Here is a 24888-nt window from a genome sequence, read left to right on the forward strand (position 1 = left end):
GCTGAGCGCGAGGAAAACAGTTGATCAGAACCAGGAAATAGTCATGAGTTTGAACTGTTTGTTAGACCGCGCTAAACAACGACAAAACACGAGTAAGTTGCAAATATATGTATGTCCCAATAAATATAGACAATAAATATAGACCCCCTATGTTAATAACAAGTATGTGTTTTCCTACTGAATTGTAGGATGTGGAAACGGTGACAAATGCAGAAAAATGATAAAAACCTAAACGCACTTTGGACTGTCACTGTAGATCCCATTGTAGCCTATTGGGCTCGAGGAAGTCCTAAATAGCGATGTTACGTAGAGTAGCCTAAGAAAACACATTTACAAGTTGTAAATAGACAGGTTATATTAAGACGGGAATGTTTTAGTCCGTGAGCGGGTTGTCAAAAGAGGAGAATTTGCATTTTTCTAAATTTAAATGCGTAAGTGATTTCAGACCTACTGGCTACGGTCCACATCGTCTCTGGCAACCGGAATATATTAGTTTTCTTATTAGCAGGCGGCCAATTTTCATTTGAATAGTTTTTCTTCCATTACTGTCACATAAAGCATGTTAATGTGGTGCCTTGGGTTCAGACTAGCAGCTACAATGTCTGTCTGATGGGTGGTGCTGTGAAATGTAGGACAGTATGTCTGTCTGATGGGTGGTGCTGTGGCCTGTCTGATGGGTGGTGCTGTGAAATGTAGGACAGTATGTCTGTCTGATGGGTGGTGTTGTGGCCTGTCTGATGGGTGGTGGTGTGAAGTGTAGGACAGTATGTCTGATGGGTGGTGTTGTGTTGTGAAGTGTAGGACAGTATGCCTGTCTGATGGGTGGTGCTGTGAAGTGTAGGACAGTATACCTGTCTGATGGGTGGTGGTGTGAAGTGTAGGACAGTATGTCTGTCTGATGGGTGGTGTTGTGTTGTGAAGTGTAGGACAGTATGTCTGTCTGATGGGTGGTGCTGTGAAGTGTAGGACAGTATGTCTGTCTGATGGGTGGTGCTGTGAAGTGTAGGACAGTATGTCTGTCTGATGGGTGTTGTGAAGCGTAGGACAGTATGTCTGTCTGATGGGTGGTGTTGTGAAGTGCAGGACAGTATGCCTGTCTGATGGGTGGTGCTGTGAAGTGTAGGACAGTATGTCTGTCTGATGGGTGGTGCTGTGAAGTGTAGGACAGTATGCCTGTCTGATGGGTGGTGTTGTGTTGTGAAGCGTAGGACAGTATGCCTGTCTGATGGGTGGTGTTGTGTTGTGAAGCGTAGGACAGTATGTCTCTGGTGGGCGGTGTTGTGTTCTGAAGCGTAGGACAGTATGCCTGTCTGATGGGTGGTGTTGTGTTGTGAAGCGTAGGACAGTATGTCTCTGGTGGGCGGTGTTGTGTTCTGAAGCGTAGGACAGTATGCCTGTCTGATGGGTGGTGTTGTGAAGCGTAGGACAGTATATTCTCCACCAGAGGGCGCCCCATACACTGTTATGAAGGAACTGCTGACTACAGTAGTAGTCAGAGGCCCATATCCACAAAACCCCTCAGGGTCTCAGTCTCCGTGGAAACGGGCCAAAGGGTAGTGAATGTTATGAAAACACAGACCAAGCCGCTCGGGACACCGGTTTTCAAAACCAGTACAACTTTATTAAAGGAGGGAGAAGAAATACAAACAGCATAAACTATAAACAGGGTTCTGGTTTAATAGCACCCTAACCTAAATATAGTGCACTACTGTTGACCAGAACTCTATGGGTAACCCAGGGCACCCTAACCTAAATATAGTGCACTACTGTTGACCAGAACTCTATGGGTAACCCAGGGCACCCTAACCTAAATATAGTGCACTACTGTTGACCAGAACTCTATGGGTAACCCAGGGCACCCTCACCTAAATATAGTGCACTACTGTTGACCAGAACTCTATGGGTAACCCAGGGCACCCTAACCTAAATATAGTGCACTACTGTTGACCAGACCCTATGGGTAACCCAGGGCACCCTAACCTAAATATAGTGCACTACTGTTGACCAGAACTCTATGGGTAACCCAGGGCACCCTCACCTAAATATAGTGCACTACTGTTGACCAGAACTCTATGGGTAACCCAGGGCACCCTCACCTAAATATAGTGCACTACTGTTGACCAGAACTCTATGGGTAACCCAGGGCACCCTAACCTAAATATAGTGCACTACTGTTGACCAGACCCTATGGGTAACCCAGGGCACCCTAACCTAAATATAGTGCACTACTGTTGACCAGAACTCTATGGGTAACCCAGGGCACCCTAACCTAAATATAGTGCACTACTGTTGACCAGAACTCTATGGGTAACCCAGGGCACCCTAACCTAAATATAGTGCACTACTGTTGACCAGAACTCTATGGGTAACCCAGGGCACCCTAACCTAAATATAGTGCACTACTGTTGACCAGAACTCTATGGGTAACCCAGGGCACCATTCCCTCTATAGTACACTACTGTTGACCAGAACTCTATGGGTAACCCAGGGCACCCTAACCTAAATATAGTGCACTACTGTTGACCAGAACTCTATGGGTAACCCAGGGCACCATTCCCTCTATAGTGCACTACTGTTGACCAGAACTCTATGGGTAACCCAGGGCACCCTAACCTAAATATAGTGCACTACTGTTGACCAGAACCCTATGGGTAACCCAGGGCACCTTCACCTAAATATAGTGCACTACTGTTGACCAGAACCCTATGGGTAACCCAGGGCACCCTAACCTAAATATAGTGCACTACTGTTGACCAGAACTCTATGGGTAACCCAGGGCACCCTAACCTAAATATAGTGCACTACTGTTGACCAGAACTCTATGGGTAACCCAGGGCACCATTCCCTCTATAGTGCACTACTGTTGACCAGAACTCTATGGGTAACCCAGGGCACCCTAACCTAAATATAGTGCACTACTGTTGACCAGAACTCTATGGGTAACCCAGGGCACCCTAACCTAAATATAGTACACTACTGTTAACCAGAACCCTATGGGTAACCCAGGGCACCCTAACCTAAATATAGTGCACTACTGTTGACCAGAACTCTATGGGTAACCCAGGGCACCCTAACCTAAATATAGTGCACTACTGTTGACCAGACCCTATGGGTAACCCAGGGCACCCTAACCTAAATATAGTGCACTACTGTTGACCAGAACTCTATGGGTAACCCAGGGCACCCTAACCTAAATATAGTGCACTACTGTTGACCAGAACTCTATGGGTAACCCAGGGCACCCTAACCTAAATATAGTGCACTACTGTTGACCAGAACTCTATGGGTAACCCAGGGCACCCTAACCTAAATATAGTGCACTACTGTTGACCAGACCCTATGGGTAACCCAGGGCACCCTAACCTAAATATAGTGCACTACTGTTGACCAGAACCCTATGGGTAACCCAGGGCACCCTAACCTAAATATAGTGCACTACTGTTGACCAGAACTCTATGGGTAACCCAGGGCACCTTCACCTAAATATAGTGCACTACTGTTGACCAGAACTCTATGGGTAACCCAGGGCACCCTAACCTAAATATAGTGCACTACTGTTGACCAGAACTCTATGGGTAACCCAGGGCACCCTAACCTAAATATAGTGCACTACTGTTGACCAGAACTCTATGGGTAACCCAGGGCACCCTAACCTAAATATAGTGCACTACTGTTGACCAGAACTCTATGGGTAACCCAGGGCACCATTCCCTCTATAGTGCACTACTGTTGACCAGAACTCTATGGGTAACCCAGGGCACCCTAACCTAAATATAGTGCACTACTGTTGACCAGAACCCTATGGGTAACCCAGGGCACCTTCACCTAAATATAGTGCACTACTGTTGACCAGAACTCTATGGGTAACCCAGGGCACCCTAACCTAAATATAGTGCACTACTTTTAACCAGAACTCTATGGGTAACCCAGGGCACCTTAACCTAAATATAGTGCACTACTGTTGACCAGAACCCTATGGGTAACCCAGGGCACCATTCCCTCTATAGTGCACTACTGTTGACCAGCACTCTATGGGTAACCAAGGGCACCATTCCCTCTATAGTGCACTACTGTTGACCAGCACTCTATGGGTAACCAAGGGCACCATTCCCTCTATAGTGCACTACTGTTGACCAGCACTCTATGGGTAACCAAGGGCACCATTCCCTCTGACCAGGGAACGTATGCTAAAGTAGTGCACTAGCCTAGTGGTTAGAGTGTTGGGCCAGTATGCTAAAGTAGTGCACTAGCCTAGTGGTTAGAGTGTTTGGCCAGTATGCTAAAGGAGTGCACTAGCCTAGTGGTTAGAGTGTTGGGCCAGTATGCTAAAGTAGCGCATTAGCCTAGTGGTTAGAGTGTTGGGCCAGTATGCTAAAGTAGTGCACTAGCCTAGTGGTTAGAGTGTTGGGCCAGTATGCTAAAGTAGTGCACTAGCCTAGTGGTTAGAGTGTTGGGCCAGTATGCTAAAGCAGTGCATTAGCCTAGTGGTTAGAGTGTTGGGCCAGTATGCTAAAGTAGTGCATTAGCCTAGTGGTTAGAGTGTTGGGCCAGTATGCTAAAGTAGTGCATTAGCCTAGTGGTTAGAGTGTTGGGCCAGTATGCTAAAGTAGTGCATTAGCCTAGTGGTTAGAGTGTTGGGCCAGTATGCTAAAGCAGTGCATTAGCCTAGTGGTTAGAGTGTTGGGCCAGTATGCTAAAGCAGTGCATTGTAATTAAGAATTTGTTCTTAACTGACTTGCCTAGTTAAATAAAGGTTAAATAAAAATATATTATATAGGCTATGGTCCCTGGCCTAAAGTAGTGCACTACATAGGGAATAGGGCCCCGGCCTAAAGTAGTGCACTACATAGGGAATAGGGCCCTGGCCAGAAGTAGTGCACTATATAGGGAATAGGGCTCTGGTCAGAAGTAGTGCACTATATAGGGAATAGGGCCCTGGTCAGAAGTAGTGCACTACATAGGGAATAGGGCTCTGGTCTAAAGTAGTGCACTATATATAGTGAATAGGGTGCCATAGGGCTCTGGTCTAAAGTAGTGCACTATATAGGGAATAGGGCTCTGGTCTAAAGTAGTGCACTATATAGGGAATAGGGCTCTGGTCACTAGTAGTTCACTATATAGGGAATAGGGCTCTGGTCACTAGTAGTTCACTATATAGGGAATAGGGCTCTGGTCACTAGTAGTGCACTATATGGGGAATAGGGCTCTGGTCACTAGTAGTGCACTACATAGGGAATAGGGCTCTGGTCACTAGTAGTTCACTATATAGGGAATAGGGCTCTGGTCACTAGTAGTGCACTATATGGGGAATAGGGCTCTGGTCACTAGTAGTTCGCTATATAGGGAATAGGTCTCTGGTCACTAGTAGTTCACTATATAGGGAATAGGGCTCTGGTCACTAGTAGTGCACTATATAGGGAATAGGGCTCTGGTCACTAGTAGTTCACTACATAGGGAATAGGGCTCTGGTCACTAGTAGTTCACTATATAGGGAATAGGGCTCTGGTCACTAGTAGTGCACTATATAGGGAATAGGGCTCTGGTCACTAGTAGTGCACTACATAGTGAATAGGGTGCCGGTGGAGACACATGATCTCTACACGACAGACTGGCTCTTGTCCGTCTGTCTGTCTGAGTAGCGACGGAAGGTCTCCCCTAGCAACGGCTCCAGTCCCTCAGCCGAGCGGAAGTAGCGAGCACGCATGGCACACGCCATGACCCCCGACACCACCGCAGCCACCAGCACCGCGGCGATGATCGCTATGGTGATGATCTCAGACAGCGTGTAGGGGCGAGCTGTACGGGGGTAAGAGAGAGAAGCAACAGTTGGCTCAATAAGATACATAGATATGAGAACAGCTGAATGTGCAGGTTTTTGCTCTATCCCTGCGCTAGGGTTATCAATATTACAGTTAACAATTAGACTACAGTTACGTCCCAAATGGTATCCTATTCCGTGAGTAGTCCACACGATTGGGAATAGGGCCCTGGTCTAAAGTAGTGCACTATATAGGGAATAGGGGGCCATTTGGAATATAACCATAGAGTTCAAATGTCATACAGTCTCTGTGTATGACTCACTGTGCTGTGTGACCTATGTTCTGTCTGTCTGTGTGACTCACTGGGCCATGTGACCTCGTAGGTGTATCCCAGGTTCTCGGGGGCTGTGACGAACATCTCAGCGTTGGTGACGGGTGGCCAGAAGGGAACCATGTTGAACTGTCTGTTGTGACCAATAGGAGCATCCTCCTCCGGGTACACTGCCTCCCCTGGGGGGACGATATGAACCTTAGCCGAGAGCTGGCAGTGGCTGGGTGTGGGTCTTCAGACGCTTTCCCCATTGGTCTGTTTGACTGAATTGTTTGTGTTCTGTGATTGGTTGCAGGTGTGACATACTATACCTGGGGCGTGTCGGCTCAGCCACTCATCAAAGATGGCGTCAGTGAAGGTGTGGAGCAGGACAAAGATGGGGTCGTTAGGGGACAGGTGTGTCTGCCCTCCTGTCCCGTTGAGGAACAGGTGAGCCAGGTTATGGAGGCTGCGCACCACTGGGTCATAGCCACCCTGAGGGGCACTGTAGCCTGGAGGGAGGAGAGGAGAGAGGGGGAGGAGAGGAGAGAGAGAGAGAGGGAGGGGAGGGGAGAGGAGAGGAGAGGAGAGGAGAGGAGAGGAGAGGAGAGGAGAGGAGAGGAGAGGAGAGGAGAGACAGAGAGACAGAGAGACAGAGAGAGAGAGAGAGAGAGAGAGGGAGGGGAGGAGAGGAGAGAGAGAGAGAGAGAGAGAGAGAGAGAGAGAGAGGGAGGGGAGAGAGAGAGAGGGAAGAGAGAGAGAAGAGAAGAAGGAGAGAGAGAGGGGGGGAGGAGAGAGAGAGGGGGAGGAGAGAGAGGGGGAGGAGAGAGAGAGGGGGGGAGGAGAGAGAGAGGGGGAGGAGAGAGAGAGGGGAGAGAGAAGAGAGGAGAGGAGAGAGGAGAGAGGGAGAGGAGGGTTAGGAGGTTTGGGGTGGAGGTAGAGGAGAGGAGGGTTACTTGTGGGTCAGGATAGTTCCCTCACCCTCTACTGTGTTCCCTCACCCTCTACTGTGTTCCTGAATCCTCACCCTCTACTGTGTTCCCTCACCCTCTACTGTGTTCCTGAATCCTCACCCTCTACTGTGTTCCCTCACCCTCTACTGTGTTCCTGAATCCTCACCATCTACTGTGTTCCCTCACCTTCTACTGTGTTCCTGAATCCTCACCCTCTACTGTGTTCCTGAATCCTCTACTGTGTTCCCTCACCCTCTACTGTGTTCCTGAATCCTCACCCTCTACTGTGTTCCTGAATCCTCTACTGTGTTCCCTCACCCTCTACTGTGTTCCCTCACCCTCTACTGTGTTCCCTCACCCTCTACTGTGTTCCTGAATCCTCACCCTCTACGGTGTTCCCTCACCCTCTACTGTGTTCCCTCACCCTCTACTGTGTTCCTGAATCCTCACCCTCTACTGTGTTCCTGAATCCTCACCCTCTACTGTGTTCCTGAATCCTCTACTGTGTTCCCTCACCCTCTACTGTGTTCCCTCACCCTCTACTGTGTTCCCTCACTCTCTACTGTGTTCCCTCACCCTCTACGGTGTTCCCTCACCCTCTACTGTGTTCCCTCACCCTCTACTGTGCTCCCTCACCCTCTACTGTGTTCCTGAATACTCACCCTCTACTGTGTTCCCTCACCCTCTACTGTGTTCCCTCACCCTCTACTGTGTTCCCTCACCCTCTACTGTGTTCCCTCACCCTCTACTGTGTTCCTGAATCCTCACCCTCTACTGTGTTCCCTCACCCTCTACTGTGTTCCCTCACCCTCTACTGTGTTCCCTCACCCTCTACTGTGTTCCTGAATCCTCACCCTCTACGGTGTTCCCTCACCCTCTACTGTGTTCCTGAATCCTCACCCTCTACTGTGTTCCTGAATCCTTACCCTCTACTGTGTTCCTGAATCCTCACCCTCTACTGCGTTCCTGAATCCTTACCCTCTACCGTGTTCCTGAATCCTCACCCTCTACCGTGTTCCTGAATCCTCACCCTCTACCGTGTTCCTGAATCCTCACCCTCTACCGTGTTCCTGAATCCTCACCCTCTACCGTGTTCCTGAATCCTCACCCTCTACCGTGTTCCCTCACCCTCTACCGTGTTCCTGAATCCTCACCCTCTACCGTGTTCCCTCACCCTCTACCGTGTTCCTGAATCCTCACCCTCTACCGTGTTCCTGAATCCTCACCCTCTACCGTGTTCCTGAATCCTCACCCTCTACCGTGTTCCTGAATCCTCACCCTCTACCGTGTTCCCTCACCCTCTACTGTGTTCCTGAATCCTCACCCTCTACTGTGTTCCTGAATCCTCACCCTCTACTGCGTTCCTGAATCCTTACCCTCTACGGTGTTCCTGAATCCTCACCCTCTACCGTGTTCCCTCACCCTCTACCGTGTTCCTGAATCCTCACCCTCTACCGTGTTCCCTCACCCTCTACCGTGTTCCTGAATCCTCACCCTCTACCGTGTTCCCTCACCCTCTACCGTGTTCCTGAATCCTCACCCTCTACCGTGTTCCTGAATCCTCACCCTCTACCGTGTTCCTGAATCCTCACCCTCTACCGTGTTCCCTCACCCTCTACGGTGTTCCTGAAGCTCTCTGAAGAGGTGGAGTAGTAAGGTGGGGTATCGAAGGTTTTCAGGTCCAGACAGTCCACTACATCCTGGGGTTCAGGCAGCCTCTGCACCATGGGTCGCGCCATGTTACCGGCTGGGTTCCTCCTGATGGGACTGGTCTCTGAATCTATAGGGTCATAGGTTAGGGGTTATGGGTCACAGGTCTCTGAATCTATAGGGGTCAAAGGTTAGGTGTTAGGCATTCACAGGTCTCTGAATCTATAGGGTCATAGGTTAGGGGTTAGGCATCACAGGTCTCTGAATCTATAGGGTCATAGGTTAGGGTTTAGGGGTCACAGGTCTTTGAATCTATAGGGTCATAGGTTAGGGTTTAGGCATCACAGGTCTCTGAATCTACAGGGGTCATAGGTTAGGGGTCACAGGTTTCCAAATCTATAGGGGTCATAGGTTAGTCTTTAGGCGTCACAGGTCTCTGAATCAATACGGGTTAGGGGTCATAGGTCTCTGAATTTATAGGGCACAGAGGGTTGACATGTCAAAAACTTAACTTAGAGATGGTCAACGTCCACATTTAACATCGATGAATCACAAATGGCACCCTATTCACAGTGTAGTGCACTTCTGTTGACAGAACTCTATGGGTACCCAAGGGCACCATTCCCTCTATAGTGCATAGCTGTGTGCTGTCTATCTGTCCGTTTGAGTGTAATTCCACCTGATCAAAGAGAACCAGTAGACTGGCAGACTTCTTCCTCCTTAGCCTCATAACGCCCATATTAGGAAGTCACATGACCATAATGTGTTGTTCCCTGTGTACTGAGGTAAAGAGGATCAGCTTGGAGACAGACTGGAAAGCTACTAGATATCACTGAGCAGGTCACACACCCTCACTTCTCTCATCTTCTGTCAGGTCACAATTCTAACTCAATTCTCCCCAATCGATGCAATTTTGAATCTCTAGGAAATTGTAGGACATTTACTGAGACGAAAGTAGGGAGGAAGTGAGTGGGCCAGATTACACATACCAACCAGACTAATCTCCTAATCTGGAGTCATGTGAATGTAGATTATACTACTGAATCCTTAGTCCAGACCTTCAGAACCCTGTTGTTCATTGTGTCTTAGTTATAATTCCTTCCAAAGCCCAGAGAAATCACACGTCAGCACTACTTCTAACAGGTCCAACCAAAATCACTGTTACAGATGGTTCCCTCTATCCAGAGTGGCACAGTCTGGGGTGAGTTACTGTCAGTTTCCCTGCCCCAGATCAGTCTGGGGTGTGCTACTGTCAGTTTCCCTGCCCCAGATCAGTCTGGGGCTAGTTACCGTCAGTTTCCCTGCCCCAGATCAGTCTTGGGTTAGTTACTGTCAGTTTCCCTGCCCCAGATCAGTCTGGGGTGAGTTACTGTCAGTTTCCCTGCCCCAGATCAGTCTGGGCTTAGTTACTGTCAGTTTCCCTGTCCCAGATCAGTCTGGGGTTAGTTACTGTCAGTTTCCCTGCCCCAGATCAGTCTGGGGTTAGCTACTGTCAGTTTCCCTGCCCCAGATCAGTCTGGGGTTAGCTACTGTCAGTTTCCCTGCCCCAGATCAGTCTGGGGTGTGTTACTGTCAGTTTCCCTGCCCCAGATCAGTCTGGGGTTAGTTACTGTCAGTTTCCCTGCCCCAGATCAGTCTGGGGTTAGTTACTGTCAGTTTCCCTGCCCCAGATCAGTTTGGGGTTAGTTACTGTCAGTTTCCCTGTCCCAGATCAGTCTGGGGTTAGTTACTGTCAGTTTCCCTGCCCCAGATCAGTCTGGGGTTAGCTACTGTCAGTTTCCCTGCCCCAGATCAGTCTGGGGTTAGCTACTGTCAGTTTCCCTGCCCCAGATCAGTCTGGGGTGTGTTACTGTCAGTTTCCCTGCCCCAGATCAGTCTGGGGTTAGTTACTGTCAGTTTCCCTGCCCCAGATCAGTCTGGGGTTAGTTACTGTCAGTTTCCCTGCCCCAGATCAGTTTGGGGTTAGTTACTGTCAGTTTCCCTGCCCCAGATCAGTCTGGGGTGTGTTACTGTCAGTTTCCCTGCCCCAGATCAGTCTGGGGTTAGTTACGGTCAGTTTCCCTGCCCGAGATCAGTCTGGTGTTAGTTACTGTCAGTTTCCCTGCCCCAGATCAGTCTGGGGTTAGTTACTGTCAGTTTCCCTGCCCCAGATCAGTCTGGGGTTAGTTACTGTCAGTTTCCCTGCCTCAGATCAGTTTGGGGTTAGTTACTGTCAGTTTCCCTGTCCCAGATCAGTCTGGGGTTAGTTACTGTCAGTTTCCCTGCCCCAGATCAGTCTGGGGTTAGCTACTGTCAGTTTCCCTGCCCCAGATCAGTCTGGGGTTAGCTACTGTCAGTTTCCCTGCCCCAGATCAGTCTGGGGTGTGTTACTGTCAGTTTCCCTGCCCCAGATCAGTCTGGGGTTAGTTACTGTCAGTTTCCCTGCCCCAGATCAGTCTGGGGTTAGTTACTGTCAGTTTCCCTGCCCCAGATCAGTTTGGGGTTAGTTACTGTCAGTTTCCCTGCCCAGATCAGTCTGGGGTGTGTTACTGTCAGTTTCCCTGCCCCAGATCAGTCTGGAGTTAGTTACGGTCAGTTCCCCTGCCCGAGATCAGTCTGGGGTTAGTTACTGTCAGTTTCCCTGCCCCAGATCAGTCTGGGGTTAGTTACTGTCAGTTTCCCTGCCCCAGATCAGTCTGGGGTTAGTTACTGTCAGTTACCCTGCATCAGATTTAGCCTAGAGCTGGACTAGAAAAGCATGCTCAGTCACCAAGCACAGGGTTAGTAAAAAGGGTTAGTCATCACTGTTACAGATGGTTCCCAGAGTGTCGTAGTGTTTACAAGGTGTTACAGATTGTTCCCAGAGTGTCGTAGTGTTGACAAGGTGTTAGGACATATAATGCTCACTGTTACAGATGGTTCCTAGAGTGTCGTAGTCCTCTACACTCTCACAGATCACCCTCCACTGGGAGAAGACAGAGTTGGGGCTGAGGCTGTTCATATCGAAGACAGACCTGGCTCCTAGGAGGTCGTCAGTACACACCTCACACTCACTGCCGCCGATGGCAAAGTTCCAGTAGGGGAGGGCAAAGGTGGCATCACCCAACATGTCCTGGAGAGGATGGAGAGATGGAGGGGATGGAGAGGATGGAGGGATGGAGAGGATGGAGAGATTGAGGGATGGAGAGATGGAGAGATGGAGAGGATGGAGAGATGGAGAGATGGAGAGATTGAGGGGATGGAGAGATGGAGAGATGGAGAGGGAGAGATGGAGAGATTGAGAGGATGGAGAGATGGAGAGATTAAGGGGGTGGAGAGATTGAGGGGGTGGAGAGATGGAGAGATTGAGGAGATGGAGAGATTAAGGGGGTGGAGAGATTGAGGAGATGGAGAGATTGAGGGGGTGGAGAGATGGAGAGATTGAGGAGATGGAGAGATTAAGGGGGTGGCGAGATACTCGATTCTGATTGGTCGAGAGAGTGTTTTACAATGTTTGAATATACGACAATATTGAGCACACACACACACACACACACACACACACACACACACACACACACACACACTCTCTCTCTTTCTTTTCTCTCTCTCTCACACACACACACACACACACACACACACACACACACACACACACACTCTCTCTCTTTCTTTTCTCTCACACACACACACACACGCACACACACTCTCTCTTTCTTTTCTCTCTCTCTCACACACACACACACACACACACACACACACTCTCTCGCTTTTCTTACACACACACACATACACTTTGTACCCCCTTCTCTCACTCACCTGCATATCTCTCTCCAGCTGCAGCAGATGGAACCTGTGCCAGGTGACGAATCCCGGGCCTTCGTGAGAAAAGTCCACACCCCCAAAGCTAGCCTGCCCCGCCCCCATGTAGGTCTTGCTGACAGAGTAGTAGTGTGTCCACACAAAGTAGTTATAGATGGTGACGTTGTCAAACTGAGGGGTGTTACCGTCCGGACCGTACACTTCCTGGTAACTGTAGAGAGGTGAGGATTTATCAATGACAATGTGGCAAAGTGGAGTTTAATGCACAACCAAGCTCCCACCCAATTCTCTAATCTCTAGCCTCTAAATCTATAACCTCTATAGCCTCCAATTCTCTAACCTCTAGCCTCCAATTCTCTAACCTCTAGCCTCCAATTCTCATACCTTTCGCCTCCAATCTGTTACCTACAGCCTCCAATTCTCTAACCTCTAGCCTCCAATTCTCTAACCTACAGCCTCCAATTCTCTAAACTCTAGCCTCCAATTCTCCAACGAATGAGATTATATTTGATCTAAACAGATGAATGTTGAATGGTGATGAAGTTTCAGTTATTTGGTTCCGATGCACAATCAGATCGAAGCAATCGATCTGCGATCATTAAGATAAGATCACAGCACCATCAAACTGGTTACCGTCGTGTGCAGATGACCAGGTCAGGGTGGACGGTCCTCTTGGCCTGGTCCAGAGAGTTCACAAACGCCTGCTTCTCTGCTGAACTCATCTGCATCACATTCCTCCTGACTGGAGAGAGAGAGGGATGGAGGGAGGCAGGGAGGATGGAGGGAGGATGGAGAGAGGGAGGGAGGGAAGCAGGGAGGGAAGCAGGGAGGGAAGCAGGGAGGGAGGGAATCAGGGAGGAGGCAGGATGGATGGAGGGAGGGGGGAAGCAGGGAGGGAGGATGGAGGGAGGGAAGCAGGGAGGAGGGAGGGAGGGAGGAGGGAGGGAGGAGGGAGGGAGGGAAGCAGGTAGGTTGGAGGGAGGGAGGGAAGCAGGGGGGAGGGAGGGAGGGAGGGAAGCAGGGAGGAGGGAGGGAGGATGGATGAAGGGAGGAGGGAGGGAGGGAAGCAGGTAGGTTGGAGGGAGGGAGGGAAGCAGGGGGGAGGGAGGGAGGATGGATGGAGGGAGGGAGGAGGGAGGGACGATGGAGGGAGGGAGGGAGGGAAGCGGGGAGGATGGATGGAGGGAGGAGGGAGGCAGGATGGAGGGAGGGAGGGAGGGAGGGAGGGAGGGAGGGAGGGAGGGAGGGAGGGAGGGAGGATGGAAGATGGAGGGAGGGAGGGAGGGAAGCAGGGAGGGAGGATGGATGGAGGGAGGGAGGGAGGGACGAGGGAGGGAAGGAGGGAGGGAGGAGGGATGGAGTGAGGGTGGGAGGATGGAGGGAGGGAGGGACGCAGGGAGGATGGAGGGAGGGAGGGAAGCAGCAGGAGGGAGGATGGATGGAGGGAGGGAGGAAGAGGGGAGGATGGAGGGAGGGAGGGAGGATGGAGGGAGGGAGGGAGGGAGGAATGGATGGATGGATGGATGGAGGGAGGGAGGGAGGGTGGATGGATGGAGGTGGGGAGGATGGATGGATGGGAGGAGGGAGGGAGGATGGAGGATGGAGAATAAATATATTTATTATCTATTTTATTTTGAAGGAAGTAGGAACGAGAGTGAAGAAAGAGACTATATCCAATCAGATAAATAAATCCACCTCCCTCTCTCTTACCCACAGATATCCTCTGATCACAGTTCGGTCCGGTGAGTCCATACCGGCACCGGCCACAGTTATACCCCGCAAAGCTCCCGTTACACCGGCACGTCCGGTTAAAGAACCTTAACGGCCAGCGTTCCCGGTCGTCCCGGCCGTCATGTGGGTACTGGGGGCCGTGGCGGTGGCTGTCGGCAGCTACGGCCACACACTGACCCCTCGCTGTGGCAGAACCACACTCGTCGTCCAGGGCTCCAGTGGGAGAGGGGCAGCACTGGCCGCTCCGTAGCCCCGCTGAGGTGACACATTCTCTGGGGAACTGTGCCAGGGTCCACGGGGTCAGAGCCACCACCACCAGGAGACCCAGACAACACATACTGGAGCAGGGAGAGAGAGATCATTACAACTCTGTATATCTACGTAATATGACATTTGTCTTTATTCTTTTGGAACTTCTATGAGTGTAATGTTTACTCTAAACGTTTATTGTTTATTTCACTTTTGTTTATTATATTCTTCACTTTCTTTGGCAATGTAAACATATGTTTCCATGCCCTTGAATTGAATTGAGAGATGGAGAGAGAGGAAGTGAGAGACAGAGGAGAGCAGAGCAGAGAGAGAGAGGGAGGAAGTGAGAGACAGAGGAGAGCAGAGCAGAGATGGAGAGAGAGGAAGTGAGAGACAGAGGAGAGCAGAGCAGAGAGAGGAAGTGAGAGACAGAGAGAGAGAGAGGAGAGCAGAGCAGAGAGAGAGAGGAAGTGAGAGACAGAGGAGAGCAGAGAGAGAGAGAGAGGAAGTGAGAGACAGAGGAGAGCAGAGAGCAGAGAGAGAGGAGAGCGTCAACAGGGATATGCATCAACAGCAACCTTGGAAAAATCCTCTGCATTATTATTAACAGCAGACTCGTACATTTCCTCAATGAAAACAATGTACTGAGCAAATGTCAAATTGGCTTTTAACCAAATTACCGTACAACAGACCATGTATTCACCCTGCACACCCTAATGACCGTACAACAGACCATGTATTCACCCTGCACACCCTAATGACCGTACAACAGACCATGTATTCACCCTGCACACCCTAATGACCGTACAACAGACCATGTATTCACCCTGCACACCCTAATTGACAAACAAACAAACCAAAACAAAGGCAAGTCTTCTCATGCTTTGTTGATTTCAAAAAAGCCTTTGACTCAATCTGGCCTGAGGGTCTGCTATACAAACTGATGGAAAGTGGTGTTGGGGGTAAAACATACGACATTATAAAATCCATGTACACAAACAAGTGTTTTTGGGGGGGGGGGGGGGGATCTGGCTAAAAATACTTGAATCAGTTATAGAACCCATTGCCCTTTATGGTTGTGGGGTCTGGGGTCCTGCTCACCAACCAAGACTTCACAAAATGGGACAAACACCAAATTGAGACTCTGCACGCAGAATTATGCAAAAATATCCTCCGTGTACAACGTAGAACACCAAATAATGCATGCAGAGCAGAATTAGGCCGATACCCACTAATTATCAAAATCCAGAAAAGAGCTGTTAAATTCTACAACCACCTAAAAGGAAGCGATTCACAAACACCAAATATATATTTTTATTTTTATTTAACTAGGCAAGTCAGTTAAGAACAAATTCTTATTTTCAATGACGGCCTAGGAACAGTGGGTTAACTGCCTTGTTCAGGACAACAGATTTTTACCTTGTCAGCTCGGAGATTCGATCTTGCAACTTTTCAGTTATTAATCCAACGCTCTAACCACTAGGCTACCCTGCCGAGAGCTGCCCTGAAACTGAGACTGCATGCAGAATTCTGCAAAAATTTCCCCCATGTACAACGTAAAACACCAAATAATGCATGCAGAGCAGAATTAGGCCGATACCCACTAATTATCAAAATCCAGAAAAGTGACCTTAAATTCTACGACCACTTAAAATGAAGCGATTCCCAAACCTTCCATAACAAAGCCCTCACCTACAGAGAGATGAACCTGGATAAGAGTCTCCTAAGCAAGCTGGTCCTGGGGCTCTGTTCACAAACACACCCCACAGAGCCCCAGGACAGCAGCACAATTAGACCCAACCAAATCATGAGAAAACAAAAAGATAATTACTTGACACATTGGAAAGAATTTACAAAAAAACAGAGCAAACTAGAATGCTATTTGGCCCTACACAGAGAGTACACAGCGGCAGAATACCTGACCACTGTGACTGACCCAAAATTAAGGAAAGCTTTGACTATGTACAGACTCAGTGAGTATAGCCTTGCTATTGAGAAAGGCTGCCGTAGACAGACATGGCTCTCAAGAGAAGACAGGCTATGTGCTCACTGCCCACAAAATGAGTTGGAAACTGAGCTGCACTTCCTAACCTCCTGCCCAATGTATGACCATATTAGAGAGACATATTTCCCTCAGATTACACAGATCCACAAAGAATTCCAAAACAAACCCGAATTTGATAAACTCCCATATCTACTGGGTGAAATTCCACAGTGTGCATCACAGCAGCAAGATGCTACAGGCGTCACTACAGACCCTGGTTCAAATCCAGACTGTATCACAGCGGTCTGAGACACTGCATCTCAGTGCTACAGGCGTCACTACAGACCCTGGTTCAAATCCAGGCTGTATCACAGCGGTCTGAGACACTGCATCTCAGTAGTAGAGGCGTCACTACAGACCCTGGTTCAAATCCAGGCTGTATCACAGCGGTCTGAGACACTGCATCTCAGTACTAGAGGCGTCACTACAGACCCTGGTTCAAATCCAGGCTGTATCACAGTGGTCTGAGACACTGCATCTCAGTGTGAGGCTGTAACACCATTGTAAATACAACCCATATTTATGCTTATTTATTTTATCTTGTGTCCTTTAGCCATTTGTACATTGTTACAACACTGTATATATATATAATATGACATTTGTAATGTCTTTACTGTTTTGAAACTTCTGTATGTGTAATGTTTACTGTTAATTTTTATTGTTTACTTCACTTTATATATTATCTACCTCACTTGCTTTGGCAATGTTAACACATGTTTCCCATGCCAATAAAGCCCCTTGAATTGATTTGCATTGAGAGAGAGAGAGACACAGAGAGAGATATGTAGTTAGAGAGTTGAAACAAAGGCTGGTCCATTTTTGAGTGCCAAGCCCAGCTCAGCCTCAGACTCCACACTCATCAGATATCAGATTATCACAAAGGATTGGAGATGTTTTCTTGCCCAAACGTATGCCAGCTTCAGCACATCCCTTTTATCTCTGAAATTAACCATTCCCTTTGTTATAATTCCCTTTATGATTCCCAATAATTCCCTTTCCCTCCGAATAACTTATCGAGCCAAAGACAACGAACAAGTTCTACTTTCTAAACCATTATCAAAAGTGTTCTAGGATTTGCAAGGACCCTGTTTACACCCCCCCCCCCCCCCCCCCAAAAAAAACCACAATCACATAAACATGTAAAAAAGCAACTAGATAACAGAGAGGATTAGACAGATTGACGGCTGTGTTGTGATTCTGTGGGTGGTTGTGCGACACACAAATCTCTCCTCCAACTAAGAGAGACAAATCATACGTGAGCTTGGTTCCACAACTGTTTATCACGAGTGGCACAGCGGTCTGAGACACTGCATCTCAGTGCTACAGGCGTCACTACAGACCCTGGTTCAAATCCAGGCTGTATCACAGCGGTCTAAGACACTGCATCTCAGTGCTAGAGGCGTCACTACAGACCCTGGTTCAAATCCAGACTGTATCACAGCGGTCTGAGACACTGCATCTCAGTGCTACAGGCGTCACTACAGACCCTGGTTCAAATCCAGGCTGTATCACAGCGGTCTGAGACACTGCATCTCAGTGCTACAGGCGTCACTACAGACCCTGGTTCAGCGGTCTGACACACTGCATCTCAGTGCTACAGGCGTCACTACAGACCCTGGTTCAAATCCAGGCTGTATCACAGTGGTATGAGACACTGCATCTCAGTGCTACAGGCGTCACTACAGACCCTGGTTCAAATCCAGGCTGTATCACAGTGGTCTGAGACACTGCATCTCAGTGCTACAGGCGTCACTACAGACCCTGGTTCAAATCCAGTCTATATCACAGCGGTCTAAGACACTGCATCTCAGTGCTACAGGCGTCACTACAGACCCTGGTTCAAATCCAGTCTATATCACAGCGGTCTAAGACACTGCATCTCAGTGCTACAGGCGTCACTACAGACCCTGGTTCAAATCCAGGCTGTATCACAGAGGTCTAAGACACTGCATCTCAGTGCTACAGGCGTCACTACAGACCCTGGTTCAAATCCAGGCTGTATCACAGCGGTCTAAGACACTGCATCTCAATGCTACAGGCGTCAAATCAAATCAAATTTTATTTGTCACATACACATGGTTAGCAGATGTTAATGCGAGTGTAGCGAAATGCTTGTGCTTCTAGTTCCGACAATGCAGTAATAACCAACAAGTAATCTAACTAACAATTCCAAAACTACTGTCTTATACACAGTGTAAGGGGATAAAGAATATGTACATAAAGATATATGAATGAGTGATGGTACAGAGCAGCATAGGCAAGATACAGTAGATGGTATCGAGTACAGTATATACATATGAGATGAGTATGTAAACATAGTGTCACTACAGACACCCTGGTTCAAATCCAGACTGTATCACAGCGGTCTGAGACACTGCATCTCAGTAGTAGAGGCGTCACTACAGACCCTGGTTCAAATCCAGACTATATCACAGCGGTCTAAGACACTGCATCTCAGTGCTACAGGCGTCACTACAGACCCTGGTTCAAATCCAGTCTATATCACAGCGGTCTAAGACACTGCATCTCAGTGCTACAGGCGTCACTACAGACCCTGGTTCAAATCCAGTCTATATCACAGCGGTCTAAGACACTGCATCTCAGTGCTACAGGCATCACTACAGACCCTGGTTCAAATCCAGGCTATATCACAGCGGTCTGAGACACTGCATCTCAGTGCTACAGGCGTCACTACAGACCCTGGTTCATATCCAGGCTGTATCACAGCGGTCTGAGACACTGCAACTCAGTGCTACAGGCATCACTACAGACCCTGGTTCAGCGGTCTGACACACTGCATCTCAGTGCTACAGGCGTCACTACAGACCCTGGTTCAAATCCAGGCTGTATCACAGAGGTCTAAGACACTGCATCTCAGTGCTACAGGCGTCACTACAGACCCTGGTTCAAATCCAGGCTGTATCACAGCGGTCTAAGACACTGCATCTCAATGCTACAGGCGTCAAATCAAATCAAATTTTAATGTCACTTACACATGGTTAGCAGATGTTAATGCGAGTGTAGCGAAATGCTTGTGCTTCTAGTTCCGACCATGCAGTAATATCTAACAAGTAATCTAACCTAACAATTTCACAACAATGACCTTATACACACAAGTGTAAAGGGATAAAGAATATGTACATAAAGATATATGAATGAGTGATGGTACAGAGCGGCATAGGCAAGATACAGTAGATGGTATCGAGTACAGTATATACATATGAGATGAGTATGTAAACATAGTGTCACTACAGACACCCTGGTTCAAATCCAGACTGTATCACAGCGGTCTGAGACACTGCATCTCAGTAGTAGAGGCGTCACTACAGACCCTGGTTCAAATCCAGACTATATCACAGCGGTCTGAGACACTGCATCTCAGTAGTAGAGGCGTCACTACAGACCCTGGTTCAAATCCAGTCTATATCACAGCGGTCTAAGACACTGCATCTCAGTGCTACAGGCGTCACTACAGACCCTGGTTCAAATCCAGTCTATATCACAGCGGTCTAAGACACTGCATCTCAGTGCTACAGGCGTCACTACAGACCCTGGTTCAAATCCAGTCTATATCACAGCGGTCTAAGACACTGCATCTCAGTGCTACAGGCATCACTACAGACCCTGGTTCAAATCCAGGCTATATCACAGCGGTCTGAGACACTGCATCTCAGTGCTACAGGCGTCACTACAGACCCTGGTTCATATCCGGGCTGTATCACAGCGGTCTGAGACACTGCAACTCAGTGCTACAGGCATCACTACAGACCCTGGTTCAAATCCAGGCTATATCACAGCGGTCTGAGACACTGCATCTCAGTGCTACAGGCGTCACTACAGACCCTGGTTCAAATCCAGGCTGTATCACAGCGGTCTGAGACACTGCATCTCAGTGCTACAGGCGTCACTACAGACCCTGGTTCAAATCCAGGCTGTATCACAGCGGTCTAAGACACTGCATCTCAGTGCTACAGGCGTCACTACAGACCCTGGTTCATATCCAGGCTGTATCACAGCGGTCTGAGACACTGCATCTCAGTAGTAGAGGCGTCACTACAGACCCTGGTTCAAATCCAGACTGTATCACAGCGGTCTGAGACACTGCATCTCAGTAGTAGAGGCGTCACTACAGACCCTGGTTCAAATCCAGAATGTATCACAGCGGTCTGAGACACTGCATCTCAGTAGTAGAGGCGTCACTACAGACCCTGGTTCAAATCCAGGCTGTATCACAGCGGTCTGAGACACTGCATCTCAGTGCTACAGGCGTCACTACAGACCCTGGTTCAAATCCAGGCTGTATCACAGCGGTCTGAGACACTGCATCTCAGTGCTACAGGCGTCACTACAGACCCTGGTTCATATCCAGGCTGTATCACAGCGGTCTGAGACACTGCATCTCAGTAGTAGAGGCGTCACTACAGACCCTGGTTCAAATCCAGACTGTATCACAGCGGTCTAAGACACTGCATCTCAGTAGTAGAGGTGTCACTACAGACCCTGGTTCAAATCCAGTCTGTATCACAGCGGTCTGAGACACTGCATCTCAGTGCTACAGGCGTCACTACAGACCCTGGTTCAAATCCAGGCTGTATCACAGCGGTCTGAGACACTGCATCTCAGTGCTACAGGCATCACTACAGACCCTGGTTCAGCGGTCTGACACACTGCATCTCAGTGCTACAGGCGTCACTACAGACCCTGGTTCAAATCCAGTCTGTATCACAGCGGTCTAAGACACTGCATCTCAGTGCTACAGGCGTCACTACAGACCCTGGTTCAAATCCAGTCTGTATCACAGCGGTCTGAGACACTGCATCTCAGTGCTACAGGCGTCACTACAGACCCTGGTTCAGCGGTCTGACACACTGCATCTCAGTGCTACAGGCGTCACTACAGACCCTGGTTCAAATCCAGTCTGTATCACAGCGGTCTAAGACACTGCATCTCAGTGCTACAGGCGTCACTACAGACCCTGGTTCAGCGGTCTGACACACTGCATCTCAGTGCTACAGGCGTCACTACAGACCCTGGTTCAAATCCAGTCTGTATCACAGCGGTCTGACACACTGCATCTCAGTGCTACAGGCGTCACTACAGACCCTGGTTCAAATCCAGACTGTATCACAGCGGTCTGAGACACTGCATCTCAGTAGTAGAGGTGTCACTACAGACCCTGGTTCAAATCCAGACTGTATCACAGCGGTCTGAGACACTGCATCTCAGTGCTACAGGCGTCACTACAGACCCTGGTTCAAATCCAGTCTGTATCACAGCGGTCTAAGACACTGCATCTCAGTGCTACAGGCGTCACTACAGACCCTGGTTCAGCGGTCTGACACACTGCATCTCAGTGCTACAGGCGTCACTACAGACCCTGGTTCAAATCCAGGCTGTATTAGAGTCCCATAGTGAGATCCAGCGTCGTCTGGGTTTTGTAAACCGTCAATATAAATAATCATTTGTTCTTAACTGACTTGTTCAATAAAGTTTTTTTAAATGTTTTAAAATCCCACCGCCAATAAGATTCTCAGTTTCTCTCAGTGATGTTTCACAGAATGGAAACTAGGTCCAGCTGTCTGACGAAGGAGAATCTCCTTCACCCATAAACTCAATCCGCTGTCTTTGTAGCCTACTATAAATAAACCAGCGATCTGTTGTTCTCCCATATAATACCAGACAATTTAAATGTCTATAGACCCATAAAATAAATATCAGTATATAATTCCTTATCAAGCCTGTCGCTGTGTTTCATTAGTTAGCTAGGCAAGTCAGTAAAGAACACACAGACTAGGAACAGTGGGTTAACTGCTTTGTTCAGGAGCAGAACGACAGAGATTTACCTAGTCAGCTCGGGGATTTGATCTAGCAACCTTCTGGTTACTAGTCCAATGCTCTAACCACTAGGCTACTAGGCTACCTGCCGCCCCTCTAACCACTAGGCTACCTGCCGCCCCTCTAACCACTAGGCTACCTGCCGCCACTCTAACCACTAGGCTACTAGGCTACCTGCCGCCCCTCTAACCACTAGGCTACTAGGCTACCTGCCGCCCCTCTAACCACTAGGCTACCTGCCGCCCCTCTAACCACTAGGCTACTAGGCTACCTGCCGCCCCTCTAACCACTAGGCTACCTGCCGCCCCTCTAACCACTAGGCTACTAGGCTACCTGCCGCCCCTCTATCCACTAGGCTACCTGCCGCCCCTCTAACCACTAGGCTACCTGCCGACCCTCTATCCACTAGGCTACTAGGCTACCTGCCGCCCCTCTATCCACTAGGCTACTAGGCTACCTGCCGCCCCTCTAACCACTAGGCTACCTGCCACCCCTCTAACTACTAGGCTACCTGCCGCCCCTCTAACCACTAGGCTACCTGCCGCCCCTCTAACCACTAGGCTACCTGCCGCCCCTCTAACCACTAGGCTACCTGCCGCCCCTCTAACCACTAGGCTACCTGCCGCCCCTCTAACCACTAGGCTACCTGCCGCCCCTCTAACCACTAGGCTACCTGCCGCCCCTCTAACCACTAGGCTACCTGCCGCCCCTCTAACCACTAGGCTACCTGCCGCCCCTCTAACCACTAGGCTACCTGCCGCCCCTCTAACCACTAGGCTACCTGCCGCCCCCTCTAACCACTAGGCTACCTGCCGCCCCTCTATCCACTAGGCTACCTGCCGCCCCTCTAATCACTAGGCTACCTGCCGCCCCTCTAACCACTAGGCTACCTGCCGCCCCTCTAACCACTAGGCTACCTGCCGCCCCTCTAACCACTAGGCTACCTGCCGCCCCTCTAACCACTAGGCTACCTGCCTCCCCTCTAACCACTAGGCTACCTGCCGCCCCTCTAACCACTAGGCTACCTGCCGCCCCTCTAACCACTAGGCTACCTGCCGCCCCTCTAACCACTAGGCTACCTGCCGCCCCTCTAACCACTAGGCTACCTGCCGCCCCTCTAACCACTAGGCTACCTGCCGCCCCTCTAACCACTAGGCTACCTGCCGCCCCTCTAACCACTAGGCTACCTGCCGCCCCTCTAACCACTAGGCTACCTGCCGCCCCTCTAACCACTAGGCTACCTGCCGCCCCTCTAACCACTAGGCTACCTGCCGCCCCTCTATCCACTAGGCTACCTGCCGCCCCTCTAACCACTAGGCTACCTGCCGCCCCTCTAACCACTAGGCTACCTGCCGCCCCTCTAACCACTAGGCTACCTGCCGCCCCTCTAACCACTAGGCTACCTGCCTCCCCTCTAACCACTAGGCTACCTGCCGCCCCTCTAACCACTAGGCTACCTGCCGCCCCTCTAACCACTAGGCTACCTGCCGCCCCTCTAACCACTAGGCTACCTGCCGCCCCCTCTAACCACTAGGCTACCTGCCGCCCCTCTAACCACTAGGCTACCTGCCGCCCCTCTAACCACTAGGCTACCTGCCGCCCCTCTAACCACTAGGCTACCTGCCGCCCCTGTATCGTAGTGACATATCAATAAGATACAAATATACAGATCATACAAAATCAATGATGGTAAGTCAATAAATGAGTTAAATAGATGAATTAATTAACAACTAACCTGTTGTTGTCTCCTACCTGTTGTTGTCTCCTACCTGTTGCTGTCTCCTACCTGTTGCTGTCTCCTACCTGTTGCTGTCTCCTACCTGTTGCTGTCTCCTACCTGTTGCTGTCTCCTACCTGTTGCTGTCTCCTACCTGTTGCTGTCTCCTACCTGTTGTTGTCTCCTACCTGTCGCTGTCTCCTACCTGTTGCTGTCTCCTACCTGTTGCTGTCTCCTACCTGTGGTAGTGCCTACCTGTTGTTGTTTCCTACCTGTTGCTGTCTCCTACCTGTTGCTGTCTCCTACCTGTTGCTGTCTCCTACCTGTTGCTGTCTCCTACCTGTTGTTGTATCCTACCTGTTGCTGTCTCCTACCTGTTGTTGTATCCTACCTGTTGTTGTATCCTACCTGTTGCTGTCTCCTACCTGTTGTTGTATCCTACCTGTTGTTGTATCCTACCTGTTGTTGTCTCCTACCTGTTGTTGTATCCTACCTGTTGTTGTATCCTACCTGTTGTTGTATCCTACCTGTTGTTGTATCCTACCTGTTGTTGTATCCTACCTGTTGTTGTATTCTACCTGTTGTTGTATCCTACCTGTTGTTGTATCCTACCTGTGGTAGTGCATGCTGTTCCTCTGTCTCAGTCCAACTGATCACCCACTAGGGACGGCCCATTGGCCCCTTCTCTCTCATATAGCCTACTGCTCACACACACACACTCTGCCGCATGACTAGGCCTTTCCTCCCTGAGCTCCACACACACACACACACACACACACACACACACACACACAAACAAACCTCGTGATTCAACCCAACCCAGCTGGAGGCCAATCTGGGAGTTCACTCACACACGGACC

General features: G+C 49.6%; 1 protein-coding gene and 1 long non-coding RNA gene across 2 annotated transcripts; one reads left to right on the forward strand and one right to left on the reverse strand.

Moving 5' to 3' along the window:
• On the forward strand, positions 1-14276 carry LOC116372536 (uncharacterized). The gene is made up of 3 exons (XR_004209146.1): positions 1-92; positions 6386-6519; positions 14169-14276. It is a non-coding gene; the product is annotated as an uncharacterized LOC116372536 (long non-coding RNA).
• Positions 5477-24746, reverse strand: LOC116372534 (5,6-dihydroxyindole-2-carboxylic acid oxidase-like). The gene is made up of 9 exons (XM_031821358.1): positions 24641-24746; positions 14163-14521; positions 13086-13194; positions 12450-12663; positions 11559-11763; positions 8635-8802; positions 6402-6581; positions 6123-6269; positions 5477-5796 (listed from the first exon to the last, which is right to left on the reverse strand). The coding sequence occupies exons 1-9, from the start codon at positions 24652-24654 to the stop codon at positions 5597-5599; spliced, it is 1596 nt and encodes a 531-aa protein (XP_031677218.1). The 5' UTR covers positions 24655-24746; the 3' UTR covers positions 5477-5596.
• Between the last annotated feature and the right edge of the window lie 142 nt (positions 24747-24888).

The sequence above is a fragment of the Oncorhynchus kisutch genome, unplaced genomic scaffold (genome assembly GCF_002021735.2).
Source record: "Oncorhynchus kisutch isolate 150728-3 unplaced genomic scaffold, Okis_V2 scaffold3965, whole genome shotgun sequence".
Classification (NCBI taxonomy): domain Eukaryota; kingdom Metazoa; phylum Chordata; class Actinopteri; order Salmoniformes; family Salmonidae; genus Oncorhynchus; species Oncorhynchus kisutch.

Excerpts from the sequence above, each read along its gene's own strand:
- LOC116372534 (XM_031821358.1), bottom strand. Across the intron at positions 12,664-13,085 it reads CTGGTCATCTGCACACGACG|TTACCAGGAAGTGTACGGTC; the intron begins GTAACCAGTTTG and ends ACCTCTCTACAG. Across the intron at positions 5,797-6,122 it reads CTACGAGGTCACATGGCCCA|CTCGCCCCTACACGCTGTCT; the intron begins GTGAGTCACACA and ends ACCCCCGTACAG.